The 24,364-nt window shown below is 40.4% G+C and overlaps 2 protein-coding genes across 4 annotated transcripts; one reads left to right on the forward strand and one right to left on the reverse strand.

The window, feature by feature from the left end:
- Positions 1 to 102: 102 nt before the first annotated feature.
- On the reverse strand, positions 103 to 10,689 carry cops3 (COP9 signalosome subunit 3). Its single transcript, XM_063482162.1, has 12 exons — positions 10,509 to 10,689; positions 9,397 to 9,526; positions 8,581 to 8,693; positions 8,248 to 8,297; positions 5,978 to 6,070; positions 5,701 to 5,880; positions 5,459 to 5,599; positions 4,290 to 4,463; positions 3,517 to 3,603; positions 3,164 to 3,277; positions 2,959 to 3,039; positions 103 to 980 (listed from the first exon to the last, which is right to left on the reverse strand). Exons 1-12 carry the CDS (start codon positions 10,561 to 10,563, stop codon positions 927 to 929), a joined length of 1,272 nt encoding a protein of 423 aa, XP_063338232.1. The 5' UTR covers positions 10,564 to 10,689; the 3' UTR covers positions 103 to 926.
- An 898-nt stretch (positions 10,690 to 11,587) lies between these two features.
- Positions 11,588 to 23,808, forward strand: LOC134632814 (5'(3')-deoxyribonucleotidase, mitochondrial-like). 3 transcript variants are annotated; one of them, XR_010094598.1, is made up of 6 exons: positions 11,588 to 12,324; positions 13,470 to 13,570; positions 16,149 to 16,209; positions 16,322 to 16,436; positions 18,939 to 19,392; positions 23,702 to 23,808. XR_010094598.1 is itself a non-coding variant. In XM_063481629.1 (5 exons), the coding sequence occupies exons 1-5, from the start codon at positions 12,052 to 12,054 to the stop codon at positions 19,076 to 19,078; spliced, it is 690 nt and encodes a 229-aa protein (XP_063337699.1). In that variant the 5' UTR covers positions 11,588 to 12,051; the 3' UTR covers positions 19,079 to 20,729. The 3 variants fall into 3 exon arrangements, 1 of the variants encoding a protein (XP_063337699.1); XR_010094597.1 differs by lacking the exon at positions 23,702 to 23,808 and adding an exon at positions 22,510 to 22,879; XM_063481629.1 differs by lacking the exon at positions 23,702 to 23,808 and having other exon boundaries at positions 18,939 to 20,729.
- The last annotated feature ends 556 nt before the right edge of the window (positions 23,809 to 24,364 follow it).

The raw sequence follows: 24,364 nt of genomic DNA on the forward strand, positions 1-24,364 counted from the left end.
AAAAAGTGACAGTCCATGAATGGATGAGAATTGAAACACACCGTAAAGACGAGGAACCGTGTCGAAGAGAATCTTTCCATAAAGGCATGAAACCCAGAACTATATTCTTAAACAATTTATTATTAACAGATCCACAATCGCCAAGCTCAAGCTCCCAAAATTACATGACAGTTTGGTTTCATCTGTTGACTTCACCTCTTGTAATAACAAGCTGTCAAATCGGTTTTCTGTACAGTGCTCTAGCGACCTCTAGTGGATCCGACCTAAAAAAAACAAAACAACAACAAAAAAAAAAAAAACCTCAACAAAACAAAAGAAAAAAGAAAAACAAAACAGTGCACCAGATTGTGAACGACTCCTCCATTGTGCCGAGTTTTGGTCAAGGGCATGTCCATGTGTACAGATTCACTATTGATGATATCTACATTCTAACCGGCAGGAGTGAGATGGAAACGATCGCTTGCAGTCTTTACAAATGCAGAATTTTATCAGATTCATTCTTCGTCAATTTTAGATGTTTGACCTTGTACGTAATGCCCTCAAAGTCACGGCCATCATGCAGCAGAACCAAAACAAACAGTGAGATTTTTCACATACGTTTGGAACAAATAAGTCCAGTTTTTATTATTGTGATTTCTGTTAATGTAGCAGTGGCGCTTCAACCTGAACATTGATAAATAAAACACTGACAAAATTGTAATTTTTTTTTCTTTTTTCCTCCTTTTTCTGTAAGGATCTCATGTTATCCTTAAGACACTGTGAAGTAAGAATAACCAAATTTATCATCATTCCACACAATTAGATTTTCCTTGACCAATGTCCTTATGTGAGATAGAATGTTTCTTTTTCCTCTTTTAAAAAAATCCAACTCATCCTGGGAAGAACGTGTTGGGTGGCTGCAGCGTTCTCTCCCCATCCAAGGCCCCTCAGGAATAACTAGACGTTTTGCTACCGACATCATCCTCCTGCGATCCCATACTCTGAAGGGGAAACAAAAAACAACAAAAAAAAAAACAACACAAAACGTCAGAGCTGTTATCTGAACACATCAGTCTGAGCCACTGTTGCAAACCAGTTTCTGCTGCACTTCCACCAACAATGACTGATTGTTTTGTTCAGGTCTCAATGCCCAATATCACTTGATGGTAGGGCGTATTGCCATTCTGGGAACTAACTCCTTAGACTTTTTCCCCAGTTTGTGTTGATATATACAATAAGGAAGTGTGCAGCTAGTTGACTGGACGTTTAAAAGTTGCTGTCCTTGTTTGTTGGCACTGAAAATCCAAGTCAGTTAACTTTGTTTTTTTATCATCGAGCTGCCAGCGGGCCCATTTTACAAGCACTCTTTAAACGTCCGTAGCTCCATCACCATTTGTTCTTGAGACAAAATTTAAAACTGTTTTGGAAGGAAGGGAAGACGAGCTTTACAGCAATATCTGGTGTATTGTGGTAGCACAAAGTATTCACAAGGTACTACTGTCTGAACAGACAGATGTTACCATGTGCACTTCACATTATTGTAGGTCCTCAACCATTTTGGACCAGAGAGAAAATTCAAATAGTTCCTGAAAGCTGAGAATTATTTAGTAAATTTACAGCCAAAATTACAAAATGAGTCACAATGTACGACTAGCCCAGGCAGCGCCTCTCAATGATGGAAAGGTGTAAACAAACGAGGTGAACTATAAGCAAGACGACAGCTGTGCAAACCAGTTAGCTTCTGTAGAAAATAAGCGTTTGTATGTCATATGTAAGATTAAACTGATATAAAACCACGCAAGCCTGCAAGGAAGGAAGGTTGCTGCTAACTTTAGCCAGATTCGACAAATTAATTTGTGTTTTATGAGCACAATGGTTCACAATTTGATAGAAAGTGAGCCTGACTTGGATATTTGGTTAAGAAAAATGATTCTCACGCTGTGATAGCTGGGAAAGCCTCCTACATCTGAGTTTAGGGTGAACGACCCCACAAACGGCCCAAAAAACTAAAAGTGAAAGCATTCTTGTGGTCATCATTCCCGACCTGATAAGCTTGGATCAGATTCTTCATCCAAAACAGCGTCTTGGTTTTTGTCTACAGTCAAAGGCTCGCCACCCTCCATAAGGAAGGTTGGGTTAGTTTGAAACGGAAGCCAATGTGCAAATTTGTGCAAGTTTTAGCACCATGGTGTAAATGTAGACACACAAGGGCAAGCGGTCAAAACAGGACGTCCAGGGGGCAATCTTTAAAAAGGGAAAAAGAAGCACCAGGCTAGGACCGTTTTCTGACTTGCACAGTTGGAAATGTTCTTGAAGGGGGAGATCTATAATTTGAATCAGGTGTAGTTTTTGGTTTTTACGGATGGAAATGCGAAACCTTATGATCGCACATTGCGTAACAAGCGGTATGTCAGTTACACAGAAAAGGGAGAATTACAGAGTCAGTGTTTATCAAACGCCCAGCAATGGATTTCATGAAACACTGACTGAAGACACCATGTGACCTGGCAACACAATCTGCTCAGGCATGCCACATGTGCAACAAACAGTGATCACACTGTTTCTAAACCTCTAAGCATCTTATCCTCTGCTTCAATAAAAAGTTTAAAATTTGAACTTTTTGGACAACATACACGCCAACAGGAGAACATCTTCAGTCTGGCTCATTCTACCAAAAATACACACATAAGCCAAAACATTAAAAACAACCACCGATTGTTTTTATTAAATAAACATTTTACTGGGAAAACTTGCTTCCTGATATTCTTGTGGATTTTACTTTGCCAGCTGTGTCCAAGCTCTCTTGGCAGCATGGACTTTCACAATATTGGACAGGTGGTTTTAATGTTGTGGCTCACTGGTGTAGGTGCCATTAAACTTAACATTCCTAATAAGAAAAAACAAACGTGTTTATGGCCTGCAACAACATCCATATACAAAACTTGACACATTCAGAGTGCTGCTGGAGCCCCCCCTCACCTTCTGCACAAATTGTGGGTTTACTGTGATTTCCTGATCCATAGACTTTAGTTTCTCATCCAGCTGTATACATTTCAACATCTGAAAAGAGAGGAAAAAAAGACACGTGCTCATTTTTAAAAATTCATGCAGGATTTGTGTATTGCAACTGCAAACAATCCATGCAAAGCACAGGAACAGTGAACACAGATCTGAGCCTCCACACCTCTTGGTCAATTTTATGGAGCATTGCTGGGTTGTTGTATTTTTCAGGGTTGTCATGGAAGCAGACCATACCATCTTTTTGGTTAATGCTAGCATAGATCTCACCATCTTCAATCTGCAAAAGAAGAAAACAAGAGGGAATGCAGAAAATCCAGCGTAAAGACTATTGTTATATGGTCATTAAGGCCTTCAAGTCCAAAACGGTCCAACACAACAGATAAAAGACTTGTGTAATACATCTACAGCTAAAAAAATATCAAACCATTTCACAAACACGTAAAGTTGGATATCATGATTTCTATCAGCATCAACTGGATTGTATTTTTTGTGCTTTGGTCTCTCTGGAGAACTCACCATGTGTAAGACGTATTTCTCTGCTTCCTGCGGGCCTGAAAGCTGCACTCGACTCGCCATGTCTTGCAAAGACAGTGTCAGGAAGGTCTGTGGGGTTCGCACAGAGGAAAAACCGATATCAGATCTAGTGAATGGGCAAAAACCCGCCATCTAAACTCCAGTTTGTTTCAAATAAATCCCTTGACAACTCAACGAACGTCTCTTTAACCTCAGTAAAGAAGCTCTCAGTACTCTGGATTGTCTGGCTAGCTGGTGCTTTGGATTTGTGCCTGTCTGTTTGAGCTGGCATGTGCAACATGAACCTAAAAGATAACCTAAAGTGATATCCAGACAGCACTGGGCCTGGATTTAACCTATAGGCTGTATGGAGTGTGAAACTCAAGTTTTATGTGTCCCACAGCCCCTCTAACTTCAGTCTTCTTGGTAATGTGAACAAGATGACCCAACAGGTGGAAACTGAAAGCTCAAGAGTCATTGTTGTCAGTCGTTTTAGCAAAGATGGGCCAACAGCCAGTTATCAGATGTCAGCATCTGTCTTGGCACACCCATGTTTTGGCTGTGTTTCCTTTCATTTTGATTATCGTGACCTCTAATGAACTGCGCCACAGATGATTCGAGACGACAGAGACATTTCTACGTTCTTGACGTCTCTCTTCCTACAACTGAATATTTCCTAAAGTAAAGTCGCACAAGCTACCCAGTGAAGCTTATCTCTTGAAGGCATCGGGAGTGTGTTAATATCACACATCACACAGAAAACATACACAGCTCACCTTTGTTAGCCTCTGGATATTCTTCTTGTAGAGAGAGGAGAGGCACTGTTTGACCAGGCCCGTGTTGTTGTCTCGTGTAAAGGTCTCGCTGTGTTTGTTGACCAGGCTGCGCAGCTCGGCCGGGTTGTTGGTGGTGTAAACCTGAGCCAACTCGTGGTATGCGTTGCTCAGGGGCTGAGGCACAAAAAAGAAAAAAAAAAAAAGCAAACGCAATTATAGATGGATAGCTCAGTAGCAGCAAAATAAATAAGTGGCTTTTCCTGATGGGCTCACACTACGGCTGCACATAAATATTCAACTGTTCCAAATATTAGTTGTTGTTGAAACTTAGAAACTTTGTGAGCAGATTTTGCTGCTTTTCACAGCCCACAGTGAATTTTAGATTTACAAAAAAATAAAATAAAAAAAATTGCTACTGCGTGACACTGACATCTTGATCTGCTTGCTTTTACTGACTCTCTGTTCTGCTGCGTTCAGTTAAGTGAGTGAGCTCTTCAGTTATCGAGTGAGCCGTGAGGCTACAAAGCAGTGCTGCACAGTGTGGGAGAAGGAAAACAACAAACGACTTTCTGTGTGAGCGGCTGTCTGATACATGAAAGGCAAAATGACAGGTGAGCCTTTGTGTTCACCTCGTGTGTGATGGTATTTTTATCAAACCTGATCAAAATCAGTGCTTTTGACTCTGTCCAAGTAACGATTCATCTTTGAGTCTTTTAGGTGCTCAGAGGTGTTTACTTTCCAATTAGTGTAAACCAATAATTGAAGTGCATTCAGTGAGAACATCCTACCCCTGATGCCTACACCAATGCTGATGCTCTTATCGTAACTTTAAAGAAAAATGTTGGTGAGTTCTTCCTTTGCCCGAGCTCCACTTTTCTATGACGTTTCATCAAATTCAGCTTAATAGCTTTTCCACATTCTAGCTAACAGAATGAATGGCTCACCCTCCCACTGAGACTCAGCCTAGCAGGCAAAAAAACGACATTTTAACAGCCAGTCTGTCGATTTGTATCACTGATTCTTCATGCATGAACCTAAATGTTAATCTATACATTACTGAGCATCAATACAGTATTATTATTACTACTTTTTGGTGATTTTAGAAAATGACACTTCTTGGCTACACCTCTAAAAAGAAAAAATATCACCCACACGTCATGCATCCTTACCTTGATGAACCTCCCTACTATTTGTGAGGTGTATTTGGGCAGCTGCTGCACTTTGCCGTGGAGAATGAGTGACACCAGGATGTATTTTTTATAGGCTTCCAACATAATGTGGCTCACTGCCATGGCTGGAGTGGTTATTGCCTGTCACAGAAAATTAAAAACAAAATCATGTGCAGTGATGCCGCAAAGAACGTTCAAATTCAGGAGAATTACTGGCAACAAAAAGACTGTAAAGACAGTACCTGTTCATAAAAATACAGTGCTCTTTCAAAATTTTTGAGGCCCGTGTAGATCATGCCACCGTAGTAGTAGTAACATAAAAAGTGCTTTGCGTCGTAGGCTCCGTTCTCCTTGCAGATGTCCATCATGTCCACCTCCAAAAAGGGCAGGGCTGGCTTGAAGCACTTTGCTAACAAACACAGCTGCAGAAGAACATATAAGAGGTGAACAAGTGGCTTAGACTGCATATGGAAAAGGAGATGTGCTGGGATTACAACTGGGGTGATGCTAAGAACTTACCTGACACAGGTCTGCGTGAACTGAGGTAAGTTGGTTTGTGTTCATCTGCATTTTGTCTATTGCCTGTTTTAGGACCACGACACCCCTCAATGGCTGTCAGAAGAGGAGAAATTCTGAGTTACTAAGCTGAAAGTCGTCCTGAGACACCCAAATGTGCTGGAAACAGTCAGGGCCTGAAGAACACGCTAAAATATTTAGATCAAGAAGGGAAAGGAAAACATGCTCCACTGTGGTGCTGAAACTCAGCGCTGTCTTAGTGATGGAATGACTCATGTGAGCCCTGTGATGAAAAATGATTGTGACTGACTCATTTCATTCTGACCAAAGGGGGGAAATTGGTTTTAGCTGCAAGGTAAATGCAACACACACACTATGTAGGCCACACAGCATTTAGGAGATAAACACTAACATGATCATTCAGGTGGAAGGAAGTTTAGGGGTTGGGGGGTTGGGTGCTGTATTAGACAGCAGGGTCATGTGACTCTCCTGCTGCTTGTGAGAGCGCGGATAAATACACTTGCAGTGTTTCCCCACACACAGACTTGATTTGGCCATCCAGATATATCAACACCCAAGTATACATTTGTCTGCTGGCAGTCTCCTCGCCATTATTTTGAGTGTTCAGTGGCTGAAACCTGGCTTACTGTTGTGGCAGTCCTTAATATTACTCTCCAGAGTCTCTCATCCACCCTCATGAACTGTAGCTGGTGGTGGTAATTCTTGTAGGTTATAGCTAGCACCAGCAACAGGTTGCTTGTTCATTGAAGCTAAGAACCACAACAAGGACTACTGTTATTGCATTCGCTTCACGCCCATCCGAGCAATGATAAACAACTAGAAAGGATTACTCTTATACCAACTCCTTAAGAAAGCACCCGATCCCACAAACACAATCTAATTCAGTAGGAAATGCTGATGAGGGTATGGCAACGGTGGCACGTAGGGTGAGTGTTATCAAATGAACTGCTGACAGGAAAGGCCCTAACCCCTTTAGCTTCAAGAGCTACAATTGTGTGGATGTCACTACATCAGCAGCCTGCAGATAAATACACACTGTTTAAAAACATGTGGCCTCTGACAGAAGCCAAAAGTTCTGAAGCCACAAACTAGTCAGACTCATGAAGTGTAAAACCAAGAATTACAGAAGCACCAGGAAATATAGAAAGCCTGCCTGCTTTCTGTTCTTTCCGCTGATATTAAAGCTTCTTGATCTTCATTAGCAGCCACAACGGTGCAGCCGACTGCACGGGCTGAATGAAAACAAACTGCTTGGCACAAGTGCAACAGGATTACATACTGCATAATCTACAGAGGGGCAGAGAATGCAGAAGGCATTTTCTTCTAGGGAGATGTATCATGAACAAATCTTAACAGCTCTCTTACAAAAAATAAAATTTAAAAATGCAATTGTGTTCTTTTTTTTTTGTCAAGCATTCACTTTTACAACAAAGCCCTACTTTTGTCAAGCCTAAACTACATCACTATTTAGGCTACGTTCACACAGCAGGCAAAAGCGCATCAAATCCAACTTTTTTTACCCTATGCGACCCATTTCCGATCATGGTATGACAGTGTGAACGGCACAAATCCGATATTTTCAAATCCGATCTGGGTCACTTTCGTATGTGGTACTGAATCCGATACATATCTGATGTTTTAGAAAGCGACTGCTGTTTGAACGGTCATGTCGCATTAAATCCGTCTTTTACGTCACTGACACAAGACAGACGCCTATTATCAGCGCCGGAGAAGCGCCTGAGAAGACATCGTGAACGCTTCCTGGCCATCCAGTGTAGATGTTAATGAAACTGTTGGGAATACAACGTTGGAGAAACGTGACTATTTTATTTGTACTGTATAATATATAAAAATCTGCAACTATCCTTTGAAGCACCGCTCCTCTCTAAAACAGCAATAAGGATAATTATTAGGCCATATGTAAATAACTTTATAACTTAAAGCAAAATTGGGAAACGTAAAGTTTTTATATTTTACGTTTAAGTCTTTATATTAAGGGCCATCAGTCAAACAATACTGTTTGGTCTGGGTCTAAACAGAGCGCGTTGTGTGTGATGTCTTCTTTTGCGCATGCGGGCCGCTTTGAGGGTTCACACTAGAGCGCGTTTGCTGTCACATTTTATTTGTAGTGTGAACAAGCAGACAAAAAAAATCGGATTTGATCAAAAAATCGGAATTGAGCATTAAGACCTGCAGTGTGAACGTAGCCTTAGTTGGATTAGGCTCAGAATGATAGAAAGAGACATTCTTACCTGTTTCCGCTCTACAAGTGCGTTTGTCAACTGGTGGCAGAGACCAGCAACTGTGGCAGGAAAACAGAGGAGTTATGATTAACCATGTGGATTCTGCCAGATCCCACAAATCCACATAACAGATTTCAAACCACTGATACAAAGCTGTGACTGATACCAACAACATTTATATAAACTTGTGTAAAATATATGAACACAAGTAGTGATTCATGACAGCTCAGCTAGGAACACACACACAAAATGCTTCTGTCTTAACAATCACAAAAAAAACCAAAAAAAAAAAAACAAACAAAAACCTGACACAAAACAATTTCACTGAACAATGAGACTTACAAGTGTCTGTTGCATATCTAATGTGCTCCCCATTGCAGGTACTGATGAAGAGCTGGACTTGGGAGAAGAGCGTCTCAAAGTCAGGGATGTTTGGCATGGAGAACTTCACAAATCTGGAGCAAAAGCAGAAGGAAGGAAGGAAGGGGGGTTAGCCAAAACTTTGCATTAGTTTGGCCGATTTTTGGGCTGAGTTTTGAATAAGGAGGGAAATGTATCGATCAGACGCAATGTTGGGTAAGCAGAAGCGAGATTGATTTTGTAAACAGGAAATAATGGCTTTCATTTCTGTGTTATTTATTATCAGTTGTAAATGCAACAGAAAACCTTTAACAGTGTCATGTCTGTGCAGGATTTGCTATAGTGCAGAGAATGTGTGGAAATTTTAAAGAAAGGAAACAATTTGAAGAAGTGAGAGAGATTATTCCCTTTCTATATAACATCATATGCAGGAACTTATTATCTGTCAACTTTTCCTCTCATTTTCCTCTAAATCCTGAGCTGGCTCCAACCTTCTGTCGTTTTTCCAAAAGACTTTCTCTAAAGAACTACCGCCTCTTCCTCAACAAACACAAAAAGTACAACATGACCTTCAACAGACACAACATTAGGAGAATATCTTGGCCAAGAACAGCAGACCGAAAGCAGAGTGCAGTGAAAAACACAAAAATCTAAACTAATAAAAAAAATAAATATTAATAATAATAATAATAATAATAATAATAATAATAGACCAGTTAGAGGGGAAAAAAAACTTTATGAGAAACATTTCTTGTCATGTGGTAACTGAGACAGAATAAAGTTATAGTGGAAACTTACAGCACAGCCAGCACACCTAGGGAGTGCTCCTGGATGTCCAGGGCCCCCAGCACCGTGTCCAGGTGGGACAGATTTTTGGCCAGTAGCTCCCCACTTTTGTTGATCAACTCACATAGCTGAGTCATCTGGCCTGGAGGGATGAAGGGAAATTGAGGTCAACATTGAGAAATTTAACCACACTTAACTTTTTGTACCGACCTTTTAAATCTATGGGAAGTCCAAACTAGTGTGTCTTTCTAAAGGCTTAAGGTAGCTTGTTTTGCAGGTCTAGGTGCAGATTAAATTTTTGACACCAGCCCACCAGATGTAGAATTAAATCAGGTTGTTATGCTGAGATTTAATGTCATCAGGTTTCTATTTCACAAGGTTATTATTACATTGCAAAGCACACAAGGAGGGCACATGGACAAAAACTTAGCTGGAAACGCTACAAAGACTAGACACAATCAGTATGACCACAACCCCACTACAGCTATTATCAGTAAAGTTGTTGTATCAACATAGGAGAAATAATGCACAGTGATACATTTTCTTTGTTGTTTAATTGGTCAAATTATGGATAAAATAGGAATTGTCTTGTTTACGAATCCAAAGAGGCTATTCTTTATAAACCTAGAGGACACACGGACTCATAAAACTGTGTATAACCGCCGCGCTGCGGATGGTCATTTCAATTGAAATCGGCTGGCCAAGTGTCCTGTCAAGGCCTTGCAACAGAGGTAATGCGAGCAGGATTGACAGATGACTTCGAGCCAATAATATTTGCCAATTCAGTCCGCTAGCCAATCATATGAGGCTAGGGCGGGACTACCGGTAGGCAGTCCCCAGAAATTATTTTCTAGATCAAAAACAAAAAGTATAATTTTCACATCTAGTTTGATGACATGCACGTTATGCAGTTATCCTTCGGGTCCTTGTGTAATACCGCATCTTCTCGTGGTAGTTTACATAGGAACTACAGCGACATAAGGTCGTTTTAGCGATGTGTTTACATGATAAAGCAAAAAGAAGCCTCTGACCAGTTTGACTGCCTAGCTATCGGCAAGGCATTGGATAGCATATGCTAGCTAACTAGCTAATACTTCAGACTCTAATGAGTTTATCAACCCTACCTTGAGCGGAGAGCTGCCGCACATTGTTCACAAACTGCTCCAAGGCTGAAGCCATTATTTCCTGGGTCCAACGTGGAGGTAATTTGCACTGTATTTCATTCAAACGTCAGAAACAACTCCGTCCGGACTAAGACAGGGGGCCACACAGCCGCCACTGAGGTGAGGCTATCGCGAGATCGTAAGAACAGAACAGACCGCAAGGAGGTTTAGAGAACCGACCGTTGAATTCTTAAAGGGCCAGCTACCAGATTTGCTGGTAGTATTGAAATACACTTGCTTTTATATATATCTATATATCTATATCTATAGATATAGATATATCTATATCTATATCTATAGATATAGCTATATATTGCGCGAGTGTGTGTTTATTTAAAAATGGACTTCTACTTCTCTCTTTGAAAACTAGAAAATAAAGGAAGTGACGTACATACTGGGGTTATTAACGTAGATGTTTTATGGTGAGACCTCTTGTCTAACTACTTTTACAGGACCACTATAGTGCTGCTCCTTTGGGAAAACGAAAATATGATGACATTGATACATTGATAAATATGATTAAATTTATATATGATTTGAATCAAGTTTTTGTTTAAAATTGAATAAATTTGATATCTTTAAAATACCAGTTACTCTAAGTTTTGGTCTTAGACTTAGACTTAGATGGTCTGCCTCCATCTAAGTCTTTCTCCAGCATCTTCTTCTGTCTCTCTGTCTCTCTCTCTCTCTCTCTCACACACACACACACACAAACGTATTTCATGTACAAGTGATGGATCTCTGGAAGCTCCCCTGTCTGATGCTAAATGTTTTGCCCCTCTACCTATCCATCATTCAGAATAAGCTGTCACATTTGGGCATAAAGAGATGACTGTGCATAAATTGCAATGAACCTAACTAACGACGGTTCTTTAGCCAATAAATAATCACACATGTTGCGTGTATGATTATTGTGGTGGTAAAACCTTCGTACTGTTGTAAAATTTTATATTTTTCACTGTACATGGCTCCTGAAAACAGCTGAGGAGTGAACCATCTTGGTCGTGTGAGATCTTTGTTGCGCACGGGCTCGTAGTACAGTTTGTTCTTACAGCTGAGCACTTCTCCCTTTGGTGCAGCAGCTCCAGTTGTTTACTTCTCATTTCACCTCAGACAGCTCTAACAGCATATGTTGTTTATCTCATATGCTGTGGAATTTTAGAAAGGCATGCATTGGATGCCGGCCGGCTAATACACACTGACAAACGATACAAAGAGCTCCCGGCAACTGTGACCGCCACAGGCAGGTCACAGTTGAACTGCCCGCTGCGGCTGCTGTGGTGCTAGCCTGCCAGCTAGCCAGCGTCTGTTAGCTCAGCTGCCGCTCAGAATGTGAAAAGTTGGACAAAAATTCACAAGGGGCAAATAACAGTGTCGAAAACGAGTACTGAAAGGGGTTTAGCTCCAGTGCTTGGAATTATTTTTGTTTGTGTAAGTCCCATGCCGACTTTACAAGCTGTTTCTGCTGACTGTTTGGAGAGGGCAGTGACTGAGGGCGTGAAAAATGTTGCTGCTTAGTGCAACACGCCTACTAGGAAGAGGGAAAACTTTGCTCCGAGATCCCATTAAGAGGATTTGTGCAAACATGTCGTTCACCTCTCGTTCCGGGAAGAGACTGCGGGTCCTGGTGGACATGGACGGAGTCCTGGCGGACTTCGAGGGGGGGTTCCTGAAGAAGTATCGGGCCAGGTACCCGACGGAGCCCTACATCACCCTGGAGGACAGGAGAGGGTTTTGGGTGTCAACGCAGTACGGGCAGCTGAGGAGTGACCTTTGTGTGAGTGACAGCAGCACTAAATATAGTGGCTGAAATTCAACTTAGGCTTTCTCGATTTGGGTTTTTTGTTTTTATTTTTTACAAGTTTTAATTCAAAAGATTGTCTGTGTCATTTACATATGGTTAACAGTCAAGTTTCTGACTGCTCTGGGCTGGGACTTTTTCAATAGGGTGGTACAGGAGTATTTATGGAAGAGGATTATGGCCACTGGGAAAAAATGTATTTTTTTTGTCAGAATTCTGAAAAAAACAAAACAAAAGATGACCCCACTTTTTCAGTACCTTCTAATCTTCTTAGTAAGTATTGGACTATTGATTGGTCGAACAATATTTTCATCCAGAATATAGTGAAAATTAGAAGAAAGTAGCATAATATGAATGGAAATTAAATGCTGAAATTTTTACAATGGAAGCAGAATAATCACATGTACTACATTGCAGTCTACTACTGGTCTTATGCCTGATTTAGACTTCTGCGGCAAATCTACATCATAGTATAACTGAAACTGGAAATACCTTTAAATGTTTCTGGTTAAAAAGAAACAATAAATAGTTTAATCGTACTCCACAACCTTCCACGTAACCCGAGAAATGTAACTACATGTCGGGTCAGACTATATGGCATGGAAGGTTATGGCATAGGAGTTTACAGTTACAGTGTAGATTTCCCGCAGAAGTCTAAATCAGGCATTATCCTTGCTCTCATCCCATGGCTCTGGGGATTGTGAGATTAACAGCGCTCTAGCTCAGTAGCATTAACCAGGATTGGGGGACTTTTAAGGGGCTGGTGTCACCCCCGCTTCATGTGTAGACACAGCCATGGGCGCACATTCTTGAATTGGTTTGTGTGGATGAATGACTCAGCCTCGATTTCCTTGTGGTTCACTGTAATCTGAAGTGTTGAGCAGTTCACTCACTACTCCATTTGATTATGTGTTTCCTTCAGTGTCTTAATTCACCTACTCCAAGCAAGAAGCAAAGTGCTACCTTGTAATCATGTCCACAGAAGTTGGTCTTTTGGACTTTACTTCTTCAGGGCTCATGAACACTCACGTGGATACACATATTGTACATGCACCTGATTAATTTACACGGTTGCAGATAAGCTGTATGCATGTGTTTTGTTTCCTTTTTTTAAACTCCAGGAAAAAGCTATCAGCATCTGGGAGTCCAAAGGTTTCTTCATAGACTTGGACCCGCTGCCAGGAGGAGTGGAGGCGGTCAAGGAGATGGCCGAGATGAATGAGTAGGTCTTGGAAGTTACAGTGCATTTATCTCACATAAACAAAAGAGACTGAGAGGAGTTCTTGTTGTATTACAAGTGGCTTAAATCACCATAATGGGAGAAAAATGTGCATGATTAGATATTTGCATGTAGCACTTTGGTCAGAAGGGAGGTGGTGGAAATGGTGTTTTGAGTTAATATGTATTTAACTTTGCAAAATAATGCCCGGCTCTGTGGTTTGTTTATCATTTTCCACACAGTTTCACCCTGTTTAGTTCACTTTATCTGACTTCCTCCACAGTCTCTACATTTAGCTGGCTGAATTTTAAGGCTCTGTTTTCTTTCAAAAGCCCCGCAAACCAGCAAAGCAGCAATGACTTGCTCAGCTTGCTACAAGAAAACCTGGGAGGTGGGAAGCCTGAAATGAGTGACTATGCTCTAAACACATCAGCAAAGTGTTTACCGGGGACAAGTCAGAGGGCTGTTTTCCCATAGACTTTTATAAGACCAGGTTTTCTTTACACCTGCACCTATCACCCACTTATGGTCATTAAAAAGAATCCATGTTTAAGACACTTGGCATTGGCGTCCCTTTTCAGACCCAGAAGCTACAGTGTTATGCAAAATCCATGAGCCACCACTCATTTCTTCACACTCCTATGAAAATGGGAAATGGGTGTGGCGACAAAGGATGTTGAAAATTGAGCTACTGGGCAGAAAGAAAAGGGGAACACACACAGAAGATTTATCGATGTAGTTAAGGAGGACATGTAGAGGGTTGGTGTGACAGAAAAGGATGCCAGGGGTTGGGTTAGACAGGGAACCCTTAAAGGGAGCAGAGGGAAGAATCACAGTATATAACAGTATATAAGGTAATTCTAATGAGCTTGAAAGTCAATATTTGGTATGACCGCCTTTGTTCTTCAATACAGCCAGTGTTGTGTGCTTTTTGTGTTCATAATTCCACCAATTTTGACAACATCCCCAACTTTACTGGTTAAAATAGAGCCCCAAACCATGACAGAGCCTCCACCATGTTTTATAGGCAGCTGTATGTAGAGACTGACGATCTGAACAAAAAAAAAGAAGAAATTTGGATTCATCACTCCATCAGACCTGTCGCCACTGATTTTCAGTCTACTTCTTATGTAGTTTGGGATACCTCAGCCTTTTCTCTCTGTTTCCCTTTCTTAAGCACAGGTTCTTGACAGTCATCCTTCCACTGACACAATTTCTGACAAGGCTTTATCGAACAGTAGATCAACTCAAGATACATCTCTCTGATCTGTTTTCAGCTGTTTGCTTGATTCTTTTTTTCCCTAGTTCTTAAAAATATGATTTTCAGATACTGTTCATCTCCTGTTCTTCTTTTGTCATTCACTGTCCAATTTCCTCAAATTCTTAAGGACACACTCCACACCATGCTGAAATAAGGCAAGTTTTTGGCTAATAGCTCTTTGTCAATCACCTTTTGGTGACAAAAAATAATGTTTTATGCTTGTTAAGCTGAGCAATCTTTGACATTTTTCTAAGATTCAACTGACTTTACTGCACTTTTTTTAGCTTCCACGGAAGCAAAATACAAATTAGGATTGGCTCAAGACTTTTGCACAATACTGTACATCCATCTTTTATTCTGTCGGTGATTTTTGAGACAGATTGTGAACACCTCCTTTTGATGGAGGTTTTTTCTGTTTTGTCTGAACCTGACCAAATGAATCAAGTCTGAAAGCCCCTGTTGCTCATTCCAGTCACTCACAAAAGCCAGCAGGACTAGATTCTATAACATACACGTAAATTTGATATTTATGTTTGGAGCACATTTTATATATTTTTTACACACATTAAAACAGTGATTGTGTATTGGGTCCACTCAGGGCTGTGCCTGAAGGCATCAAGCGTCGAGGCTGCCGTAAAGCCTCCTAGGCCTGGCATCAGTAGTGAATGTGATCGTCTGTTTGTCTGTCTTCTCTGTATGATCTATTTGTGCTCTGCAGTCAGTGACAGCAGCAGGCCATAGGGACAATTACAGACACCTGGCCTCCATGTTGTGTCACCACACAGCCTGTCTTTGTGCGCGCCAGCACCACGCTGTTCTCCCATTCACTCAGCCTCACGACTCAGATGGCCCCATGCTGATATTTTCAGTATTTTTTTTTCCCCTCTTTCTAATAAATGATTTAAAACACATCACTCTGAGTCTTACTCAGGGACGGTCGCGTGTAGTTTTTGATGATATTTTAATAAGTGTGATCTGAATCAGCGTGACACAGACTGTGACTACTTTTTTATTTTTTCTGGGAGCATTCTCAGAGGAGAATGCACGTGAATAACATCTAAAAATATCAAAAGTTATGACCTTTGCTTACATTTCTTCTGCTGCTAAAAATGAATGGCTTTCTTTAGCCACCAGTGCCTGAATGTGCACGTTCTCCTATCAGGTTAATGCACCATACACGTGATTTCATGTTTACTGGGAACCTTCCCCACATGAATTCCTGTCATAAAAGTTCAGGCCTAAGCAGCTGGAAGGTAAACATAATACTGTGTGTTTGTAACTTTTCCACTCTGGTCTGTTTGTTTCCCTTTGTTTCTGCAGCACAGATGTCTTTATTTGCACCAGCCCTATAAAACATTACAAACACTGCCCACATGAGAAGGTAGGCCTACTGCAAATCAATAACAAATATCCATTTCTCTGTGGAAATGATTAATGTGTTCCACTCTTTGCTGATGAGATCTCATCTGCTGTGTGTGTGTGTTTTTGTCTAGTATGCCTGGGTGGAGAAGCATCTGGGTCGTGACTTCCTGGAACAAGTCATTCTGACCCGAGACAAGACGTTAATCACCGGCGACCTCCTGATAGACGACAAACCTGACATTCTAGGTGAGGCCTCCGTGGAACTTTGTGTGGGTGCACTTTTGCATGTATCATGATTCTTTTATTTTAATATTAATGCTCTAACAATCTTTTTAGGTTATTTTTGGTCTGTGAAGCGATCTGCTCCGGTTCAGCTTTCATGAAATAAAACCAGCATTTTTGAACAATAAGTTTAGCTAAACAAAAACAAAAAGCATTCAAACTACTTATTTTTAGCTTGCTTCATTTCATTTTGCAAATTTCACTAGAGCGCTGCAATCGCAGTGCATTCTGGGTAGTCAAGGCCATGTTGTCGTTCATAAAAATAAAGATAGATGCTAACAAATAATGAGGGGAAAACGCACTAATGCCCACTGAAAAAGCACCTAAATGACCTATGAGAAGATCAGCAGCACAATAGGATACAACAAGATGCTAAACAACAAGGTAAAGGAGTGTTATTTGATCCATCCATCCATCTTCCTCCACTTGTCCAGTTCAAGGTCTCAGGGAAGTCTTTCCCTGCTGCCATAGGATAAGAAACACAGTACGCACTGGACAGGTCGCCAGTCCGATTCAGGGCTAACATAGAGAGACAACCATTTGTACTCACATTCATACCTATGGGCAACTAAGAATCCCCAATTAGTCTGACGCTGAAGTACCTGGAGAGAATCCACGCAAGCATGAGTGATGGTGGATTTGGATCCAGGATAATCTCCCTGGACTTGAATATGGGAACACAAAGAATGGTAGTCCTGAGAGCTGAAAAGAAGCCAACTAGACTTCTTTAGGTTTTGAAGACATTTCACGTCTCATCCAAGCAGCTTCTTCAGTTCTAGAATAATTGGTAGCGAACTCTTCACTCTTAGTTATGTGAGATATTATATGAGCCAACAGATGACAGAGGAAACCTCTGTGAGACGTTACCCCACCCCACCGTCATGTGAGCGATTGAGGTCACCTAAGGCAAGGTGTGAGTGGTTGAAACACTTGGGAAAAGAACTCGGGACCATATGTGGCTGATAGCTGGTGCCATAAGCCACCGCCTCTGTTCAATGACAGCTGTTTACAGCGGGTCTAGATGGCCTCCTTTATTCCTCTCTTAAACCCTGTCTTCGTCCAAAATGTGAACATTGATGTCCTCAAAAGACAGTCCTTCCTTGTTTTCCTAGTCCTAAAATCCTTTCCCAGGTGTTTTCATGCGCTGATTTTTACAGGTGAGCCGAGACTATACCACTGAAGGTCATTGATAATGCTAGCTGGGTTTCCACACAAAGCGCAGATCATAACTGATCTCCGAGCCGTGAAAACAGTGCCTGCAGCTTACCTCACACACTGGTCTCTCATCAGTTTACCATGAAAAAATTTGTACTTACCCATCTAGATTTTGTTGGGACTTAAAATCCGGGGCTATGCCAAGTTGGTTGGCCAACATAGGCAGTTGTCTGTAGCCTTTTGGAGGACATTTCATAAAGGTGACAGATAATGATGGTTGTGTGCAACAGCCCATCCAAGAAGTTTGTATTCCAGGTCCAGTAAAATTCAAGCATTTTATTAGTCTGTGATGTAGTGTTTAAATTAGCAGGTGTCTGAGGATGCAGCTTGGTAAAGAAACCAGTGTTAGCTGAGTCTAAATCTAAGCCAAAAACATGCCAACACTGGTGCTATAAAATGCAGACTCCAAAATGAAGTGATGAATGAACATTATAGAATAGAATAGAATAGAATAATCCTTTAATTGTCCCACAAGGGGAAATTATGTTGCCATTGTTCATTTTCTATACACAGTTTATGCTTTGCCCCCTGTCATGCTAAAGGCAGCAGCAGTAATATTGCATTTGATTGCTAGAATGAAATGTTTTCACACCTGATAACATTTTTATTCAAAATGTAACCATCATGCTAAAACAGCTGCAGCTTTCCAAATGTGCACATGCTTTGGTGTGACGGTCAGCTTTTCATTACTTTTTTTTTTATCAAAAGAACACATTTGTACATTACTTATTTTTTCAAACAGAGTTCCAGAGTGCAAAGATTTTTTTTACGTAATAATGTGCAGATACACACTAATGTCTGATGCTGGCTGTGAGTGCAGATTTTCCTAAATAAAAAAAAAAAAAAAACCCTCTTGAAATGCTGAGTATTTAACTTATGAGTAGATGTCAAAGTTAGTTGGCTTGAGTTGTGTAAATTATGCTGCTGCAGTTAATTCAGTAGGAAAATACAGTAGTTCTCTGATCTGAGCAGATCAGGGATGATAACTCTTTTTTTTTTAAATCACTGAAAGAACAAGAACAAATGAAGAACAAAGCAAAATCTTTAAAGAGGACTTTTGCATAATAATGTTTGTGAAACTCGGTGTGGGTGTTATAATTATTTGCATCCATTTTCAATGCTTTGATTGCCACCTCATGAGGCAGCTGCTGCAGCGTTCCTACGGTCTGTCAGGACAATTTGTATCCTTCACACACTTAAATACAGGGAGCTGCTACTTAAATAATGTTTATATTTCTGTGACTTGGACAGGTGTGGAGCCAAATCCAGCGTGGGAGCACATCCTGTTCACTGCCTGCCACAACAAGCACCTGCCCCTCAGCCTCCCCCAGAGACGGCTCCTGTCATGGTCAGATGATTGGAGGGCCATCCTGGACAGCAAAAGGCAGTGAGGAGGCACAGCTCAGCCCCACAGCAGCCTGGCATCTGGGTTAGTGGAAGTTCTGGGGTTCGCTGCTATGGCCTTGGCATCCTTGTTCTCCACTAAGTGGGGTGTGGAGGCTTAAGAGGGATGAGCAGTTTACGTTTCAGGTTGAATGGAAGTGCTGTACAAGCAGACTGTTGATCCAGTCTGTTGGAAGAGGATGTTCACTTGCTCGACCACAAGGGGGCACTATGACACTGTGTATGAATTTGTGTTGGCGACCAGATTTTGAACAATCTCACTGAATGAGAACGACAAAAGGAGTTCATAAAAAGATACATGGTAAGTGGAAAGGACAGATTGTGTTGAGTGACCTTGATGGTTATGGACTCAGTTTGCATTCTGGATGTTTCTCAGATTCAGACAAAATGGATTTCTGAGCCACTGCGTGGTCTATCTGTGGCCTTCATCACAAAAGGCTTATCAATATTTAACTGCACCGTGTTGCACTCGTGAGTCAGTGTGATGTGATTCACAACAGGGCACTCCACTGCACCCAAAAAAGCTCAAAAATACACCCTGAGTCGTGGGCACTGGCGAACACATAAACACAGGACAGTGACTTGGAGTCAAAATTACTGTTTTTTTAGGTTGTCATTATTTTGCATGTATTGTGTAGTTATGTGCCATGCCACTGTTATGTAAATGCAAAAGTACTGTGAAATCCACTCTGGTTTTTAAAAAGGTTAAAAGCCTACATGGGTGCTCTTTTTTTAAATATGTAATTGTTCAATATTTCACTGATACACGAATGAGAAAAGTAGCTGCACACATGCGTCTTGCCAAACATTGCTAGTGTAGATTGTTGTAGGCACTGAAGACTGAGTAATATTGGTTCAGTGTTGGTTAATAATGAAGCAAAATTCAATATTAATATATCACTGACAAGTCCATATGTTATTCAAAATTCCGGTAGGGTAGCTTTGCATTATTCAGTTCATAATAATCATCATTTCGTTTACATTGGACCCTTCTGCCACATCGCAAGTTCATCGTTGGTCATAGACAAGCCAGACCCCCCCCCTCCCAAAGCTAACTTTGTTCTGATTGGCTATCCCTCACAAACAGGACTTTCCATCAGGTGTATGGAGAATTCTGTAGGGGCTACTTGTGCACACATTGGCCTCATTATTGGAAACTTTGCCCAATATAAACATCCACAATTGCAACATCATGGATATGACAGAATGCAGAATAAGGAAAAGCGGAAATCTATAGGAGCCTAAGAAAAGATGAGAGCTGAGCAGCAACAATAATCACTATGTTTTAAGTGGTATGTCACCATTCTGTTCATATTGTTAGAGCAGGGGTGTCCAACTCCAGTCCTTCAGAGCTACTGTCCTGCAGCTTTTACATGCAACCCTACTCAAACACAGCTGAATCAAATGATTGGATTACCTCTTCAGCACGCTATCAAGTTTGGCAAAGGCCTGATAACAAGCCATTCATTTGATTCAGGTGTGTCAGAACAAGGATGCATCTAAAAGCTGCAGGACAGTACCCCTTGAGGACTGGAGTTGGACACCCCTGTTTTAGAGCTTGTTTTCAGAAGCATGTCACGCAAGATTTAAGTTGTAGAAAATGTTTTAATGATCCAAAAATAAACAGTTTTTATTTCAGCTTGTCATTAATTACTTGAAAACTTAACTTGTATTAATTTTTAGCAATTATATTTTTATTATATTTTTAGCATATATAGAATGTATAAATCACCACTTTCTCAGTGTCACTGTCCTGCTTCACTCATTTAAAGGGGACCTTTGTATGCTCATTTGCAGTTTTATTCACCAACTCTACTAGAATATGTCTGAATATGATTCACAGTTCAAAATACCGAACCTTGGTGCGGCACCTAATTTCATACGTTCTCTGAGGGAAACGAGCCAACTTCCTGTGTGCCTGCAATGACTATATTAAGTATTTGCACTCTCTGACATCATACAGAGCAAAGAGTTGGGAAAAAAGTACTTGAAATAGAGTGTTTAGTGCATTCTCGCTTTTCCTTACTTGCACCGATGCTAACCTAATTGGAAACTTGATGCTTTTAACATGAACACCCACCAGAATAACAGCACCTGTAGCTAGCAAAGCAGTAATAGGTCCCCTTTAAGATACACAGATGATATGTAGATGCTGGGATAAAATGCTTTTTAATTTCTTCTGGTATATTTTTGCCTGCTAGCATCCTTTCAGAGAATTACGCAGTAGATGCTAATTATGTATAATGAAAGATGTACGTAGTGCTGAGTGCTTGTCTTTTTGTGACTAGCTTATACATATTCAAATGTCAGTTCAATCCAAATGCAAATGTTTGTTTCTGCCAGTGGAATGTTTTGATCCACCTCTATTAAAACCCGTGCAAAAAACCAATAACTTGATGACCTGGGCATTTTAAACAGTCTTCTTTCCTTTAACAGTGCCATTAAAAAAAAAGTTTCATTGGCTTTGGTTGTTTTGATATTTTTTCATTAAAATGCATGCTGCTAGGTCACATGAAATCATAGATAACTTTCTGCCAAAGTCTGGAAACATGCCCACACTCGTGGTTTGACATTCTGGCACTTTTGGGGGGGTTTAACTAAACACGAAGAACGCTCCTCTTTGTGCTCTTTGTTGTAGTTTGCTCTGTGCACTGATCACATCAGTTGAGGAAAAAACCTCAAGAAACTGATGAGATGATTTGTACAGATGGAAGCGTTTAATTTTCTTGAGCTCAAAAAGAAGGCAGCTGGACTTCTTTAGATTTTTGAAGATGTTACGCCTCGCATATAAGAGGTTTCTGGAGTTCTTGCCCAGTTGACTGTCATGACCTGGATGACAAAGAACCTACACAGACAGCTATTAATTTGATTAAACTCACTGCTACGAAGCCCAGCTATTCATATAACTTTTGTTCACATAGCACCAATTCAGTCGCCTCACTTTATATTGAAAAGTAAAGACTCTACAAAATTAGGGAGAAAACACCCACAATAAGATGATCTCACATGAATGAGCACTTGGCGACAGTGGAAAGGAAGAACTCCCTTTTAACAGGAAGAACTTTGGACATCTCTGTTGGCATCTCAGATGTTGGGATCACATTTTACTAAAGAAAGCATATGTAATGACATTCTGTTCACAGATTTAGATGTGAACAGGTTATGTAAATTTATTGAAACTTTGCTCACCAGAAAATCTATTGCGCTGAAGTGTGCACACTAGAAGGGAGCTTGGGCGAGCGTTGCTGCTCAAGAGCACAATTTGCAGTGGTTTTTGTTTTCATGCATCATGCTCAAATCATCAGTAAAGCATTCTGCTGTAAAGACAAAAAGTGGCTGCCTCACCGTCTCTGTTCAGTGCATACTTTGTATCAGATTTCTCATTATGATTTTTCATGTTCTTCCAATAAATCCACAGCGAATGGAGCACATTAGGGTCAGCAGATGACATGAGCATCATGAGCAGTTGGCTTTTCCACAAAACGTCACGGTTGGAGGAAGATTATCAACAAAAGCAGCTTTTATGTCAGAATTGTACTCATTGTGGTCCTCAATAAACACTGCCTGCTTTCAAAACGTATCTTCTCTGATTGATGTAAGATCAAGGGAAACGAAAAAGACACTTGAGTAAGAAAATCAAGCTAAGAAAGAAGTGTTTTGGTCAGCAAATGGTACAAAGAAAAGGTGTAAAGGCCTTGTGAGCAAAGAAAAGAAAGACTTCGTCAAAAAAAAAAAACTGGGCTTGATGACATGTGTCCTCTGTTCTTGTATAATATTATTGATATAGGTTGTTTCTATTCCTGCATCAACTTATTTTATTCAACTTAATTTTTAATTTTGCTTCTGTCATCATTGATGGGTTAAGAGGAAACTTACTTATTATTTATATTGGGCCTAAAAATGAGGGCTGGGATTGCTTTAAAGGTTATTTTTCCAAGTCTATATTTTTTGGGGGAAATATAGTAGCAGTTTCAGCATAAAATCATTGACCCTGCCTGTTTGTGTTTCCTGTCAATACTTCCGTCTACAGTCAAGTAGGTCAGCTGTCTCCCAGCTGCTGGAGGAACCTTTCTGTGCTTTTCGTTCCATGCGATTGCCTTCATGGCCTTCATGGCCAAGTTGCTGTTAAAACAAACGTGTGTGACAGCAAAAAGCCTTTGCACACATGCTTTATGTGTGTTGGATCCGTGCCAGCTTCTTTTTTCTTAATTGTGAATGAATATTTCATGTTTGTGGAGCTAAACATTTTTCCCCATTGGCAGGCTCATAATTTCATGGGAATAGGAAAAAAAATCCCTGTGACTCCATTTTTATAATTTTGTTGTTCTATATTATTATTTTGTTTTTATTTCTGGTTTTATTTTCAAGCACTTTATGATTTTTATCTGTCAAATGAGCACTAGAAATAAATCTTATATTTTACTTCTTCTGTTTCAGTTTTATCGTAGTTGGTATCAAAGGTGATGTTTTACCACTTGTGTTGATGTTTCAATCAGACAGTGATTGGTGCTGTATTTTTCAGTTTTTTCAGTATAATATTTGATCATTTTTGTCACAATTCAATTTAATTTTCCACATTGCCTCTAAACAAATGTTTTCTTGTATTTCAGATATGGACTGGATGAATATATCTCTTTGCAAAGAACTGTTTTCGCAGCATTTTCCTACATAAGGGGACTGTTTTTATTGCCAGTATTTGATGAACATTTTGAGCTTTCCAAAACTAGAGCTTATGTAATATAATCGGATAATGATGACAGTTCATTTTAAAATCTGGCTGGTGATTAACCATAATTTTGTTTTTGGCAGAGCTTGCAAACATAGCTGTCTTTCTGGCCGAGGTATAAAAAAATGTTAAAAATCACACGCATTGGTGACTTTTTTCCCCCTCAATTATCCAGTCTGCCTCACTGTGGTGTGTAAGGACACAAGGTCATAGATGACTCACAGAAACCAGAAATCCAAGGACATATTGCTATAAAGCTTCTGTCATTTCCTAACTTCATTTAATGCTTGTTGCGTTAGCGCTGGGTCCACAGGAAACTCATCCTGTTGTGTGTGCTACATGATGCTGCATAAAACCAAATTTCATTCCACTAAGGTGTCTCAGGCTTTTCATGTAAATCTCATTTTATAGCCACTCATCACTTTTTACTGTTATTATTTTTTTTTTAGCTTTTCATTCAGTTGGATTGATGCTGTTTGTCCTTTGCTGAGTGAGGCTGTAAATGTGAGTGCACTGTAAGTGTAGGAACAGTGGAGGTGTTTAGAGT

The sequence above is a fragment of the Pelmatolapia mariae genome, linkage group LG8, assembly GCF_036321145.2.
Source record: "Pelmatolapia mariae isolate MD_Pm_ZW linkage group LG8, Pm_UMD_F_2, whole genome shotgun sequence".
NCBI classification, from domain to species: Eukaryota; Metazoa; Chordata; class Actinopteri; order Cichliformes; family Cichlidae; genus Pelmatolapia; species Pelmatolapia mariae.

Bases quoted from the DNA above. Each gene is read 5' to 3' on its own strand.
- cops3 (XM_063482162.1), bottom strand. From the start codon at position 10,563: ATGGCTTCAGCCTTGGAGCAGTTTGTGAACAATGTGCGGCAGCTCTCC. The intron at 5,881-5,977 runs GTAAGTTCTTAG...GTTCTTCTGCAG, and splicing joins TTCACGCAGACCTGTGTCAG to CTGTGTTTGTTAGCAAAGTG. The intron at 5,600-5,700 runs GTACTGTCTTTA...TTTCTGTGACAG, and splicing joins CACTGTATTTTTATGAACAG to GCAATAACCACTCCAGCCAT.
- LOC134632814 (XM_063481629.1), top strand. From the start codon at position 12,052: ATGTTGCTGCTTAGTGCAACACGCCTACTAGGAAGAGGGAAAACTTTG. The intron at 13,571-16,148 runs GTAGGTCTTGGA...TTGTTTCTGCAG, and splicing joins GAGATGGCCGAGATGAATGA to CACAGATGTCTTTATTTGCA. The intron at 16,210-16,321 runs GTAGGCCTACTG...GTTTTTGTCTAG, and splicing joins AACACTGCCCACATGAGAAG to TATGCCTGGGTGGAGAAGCA.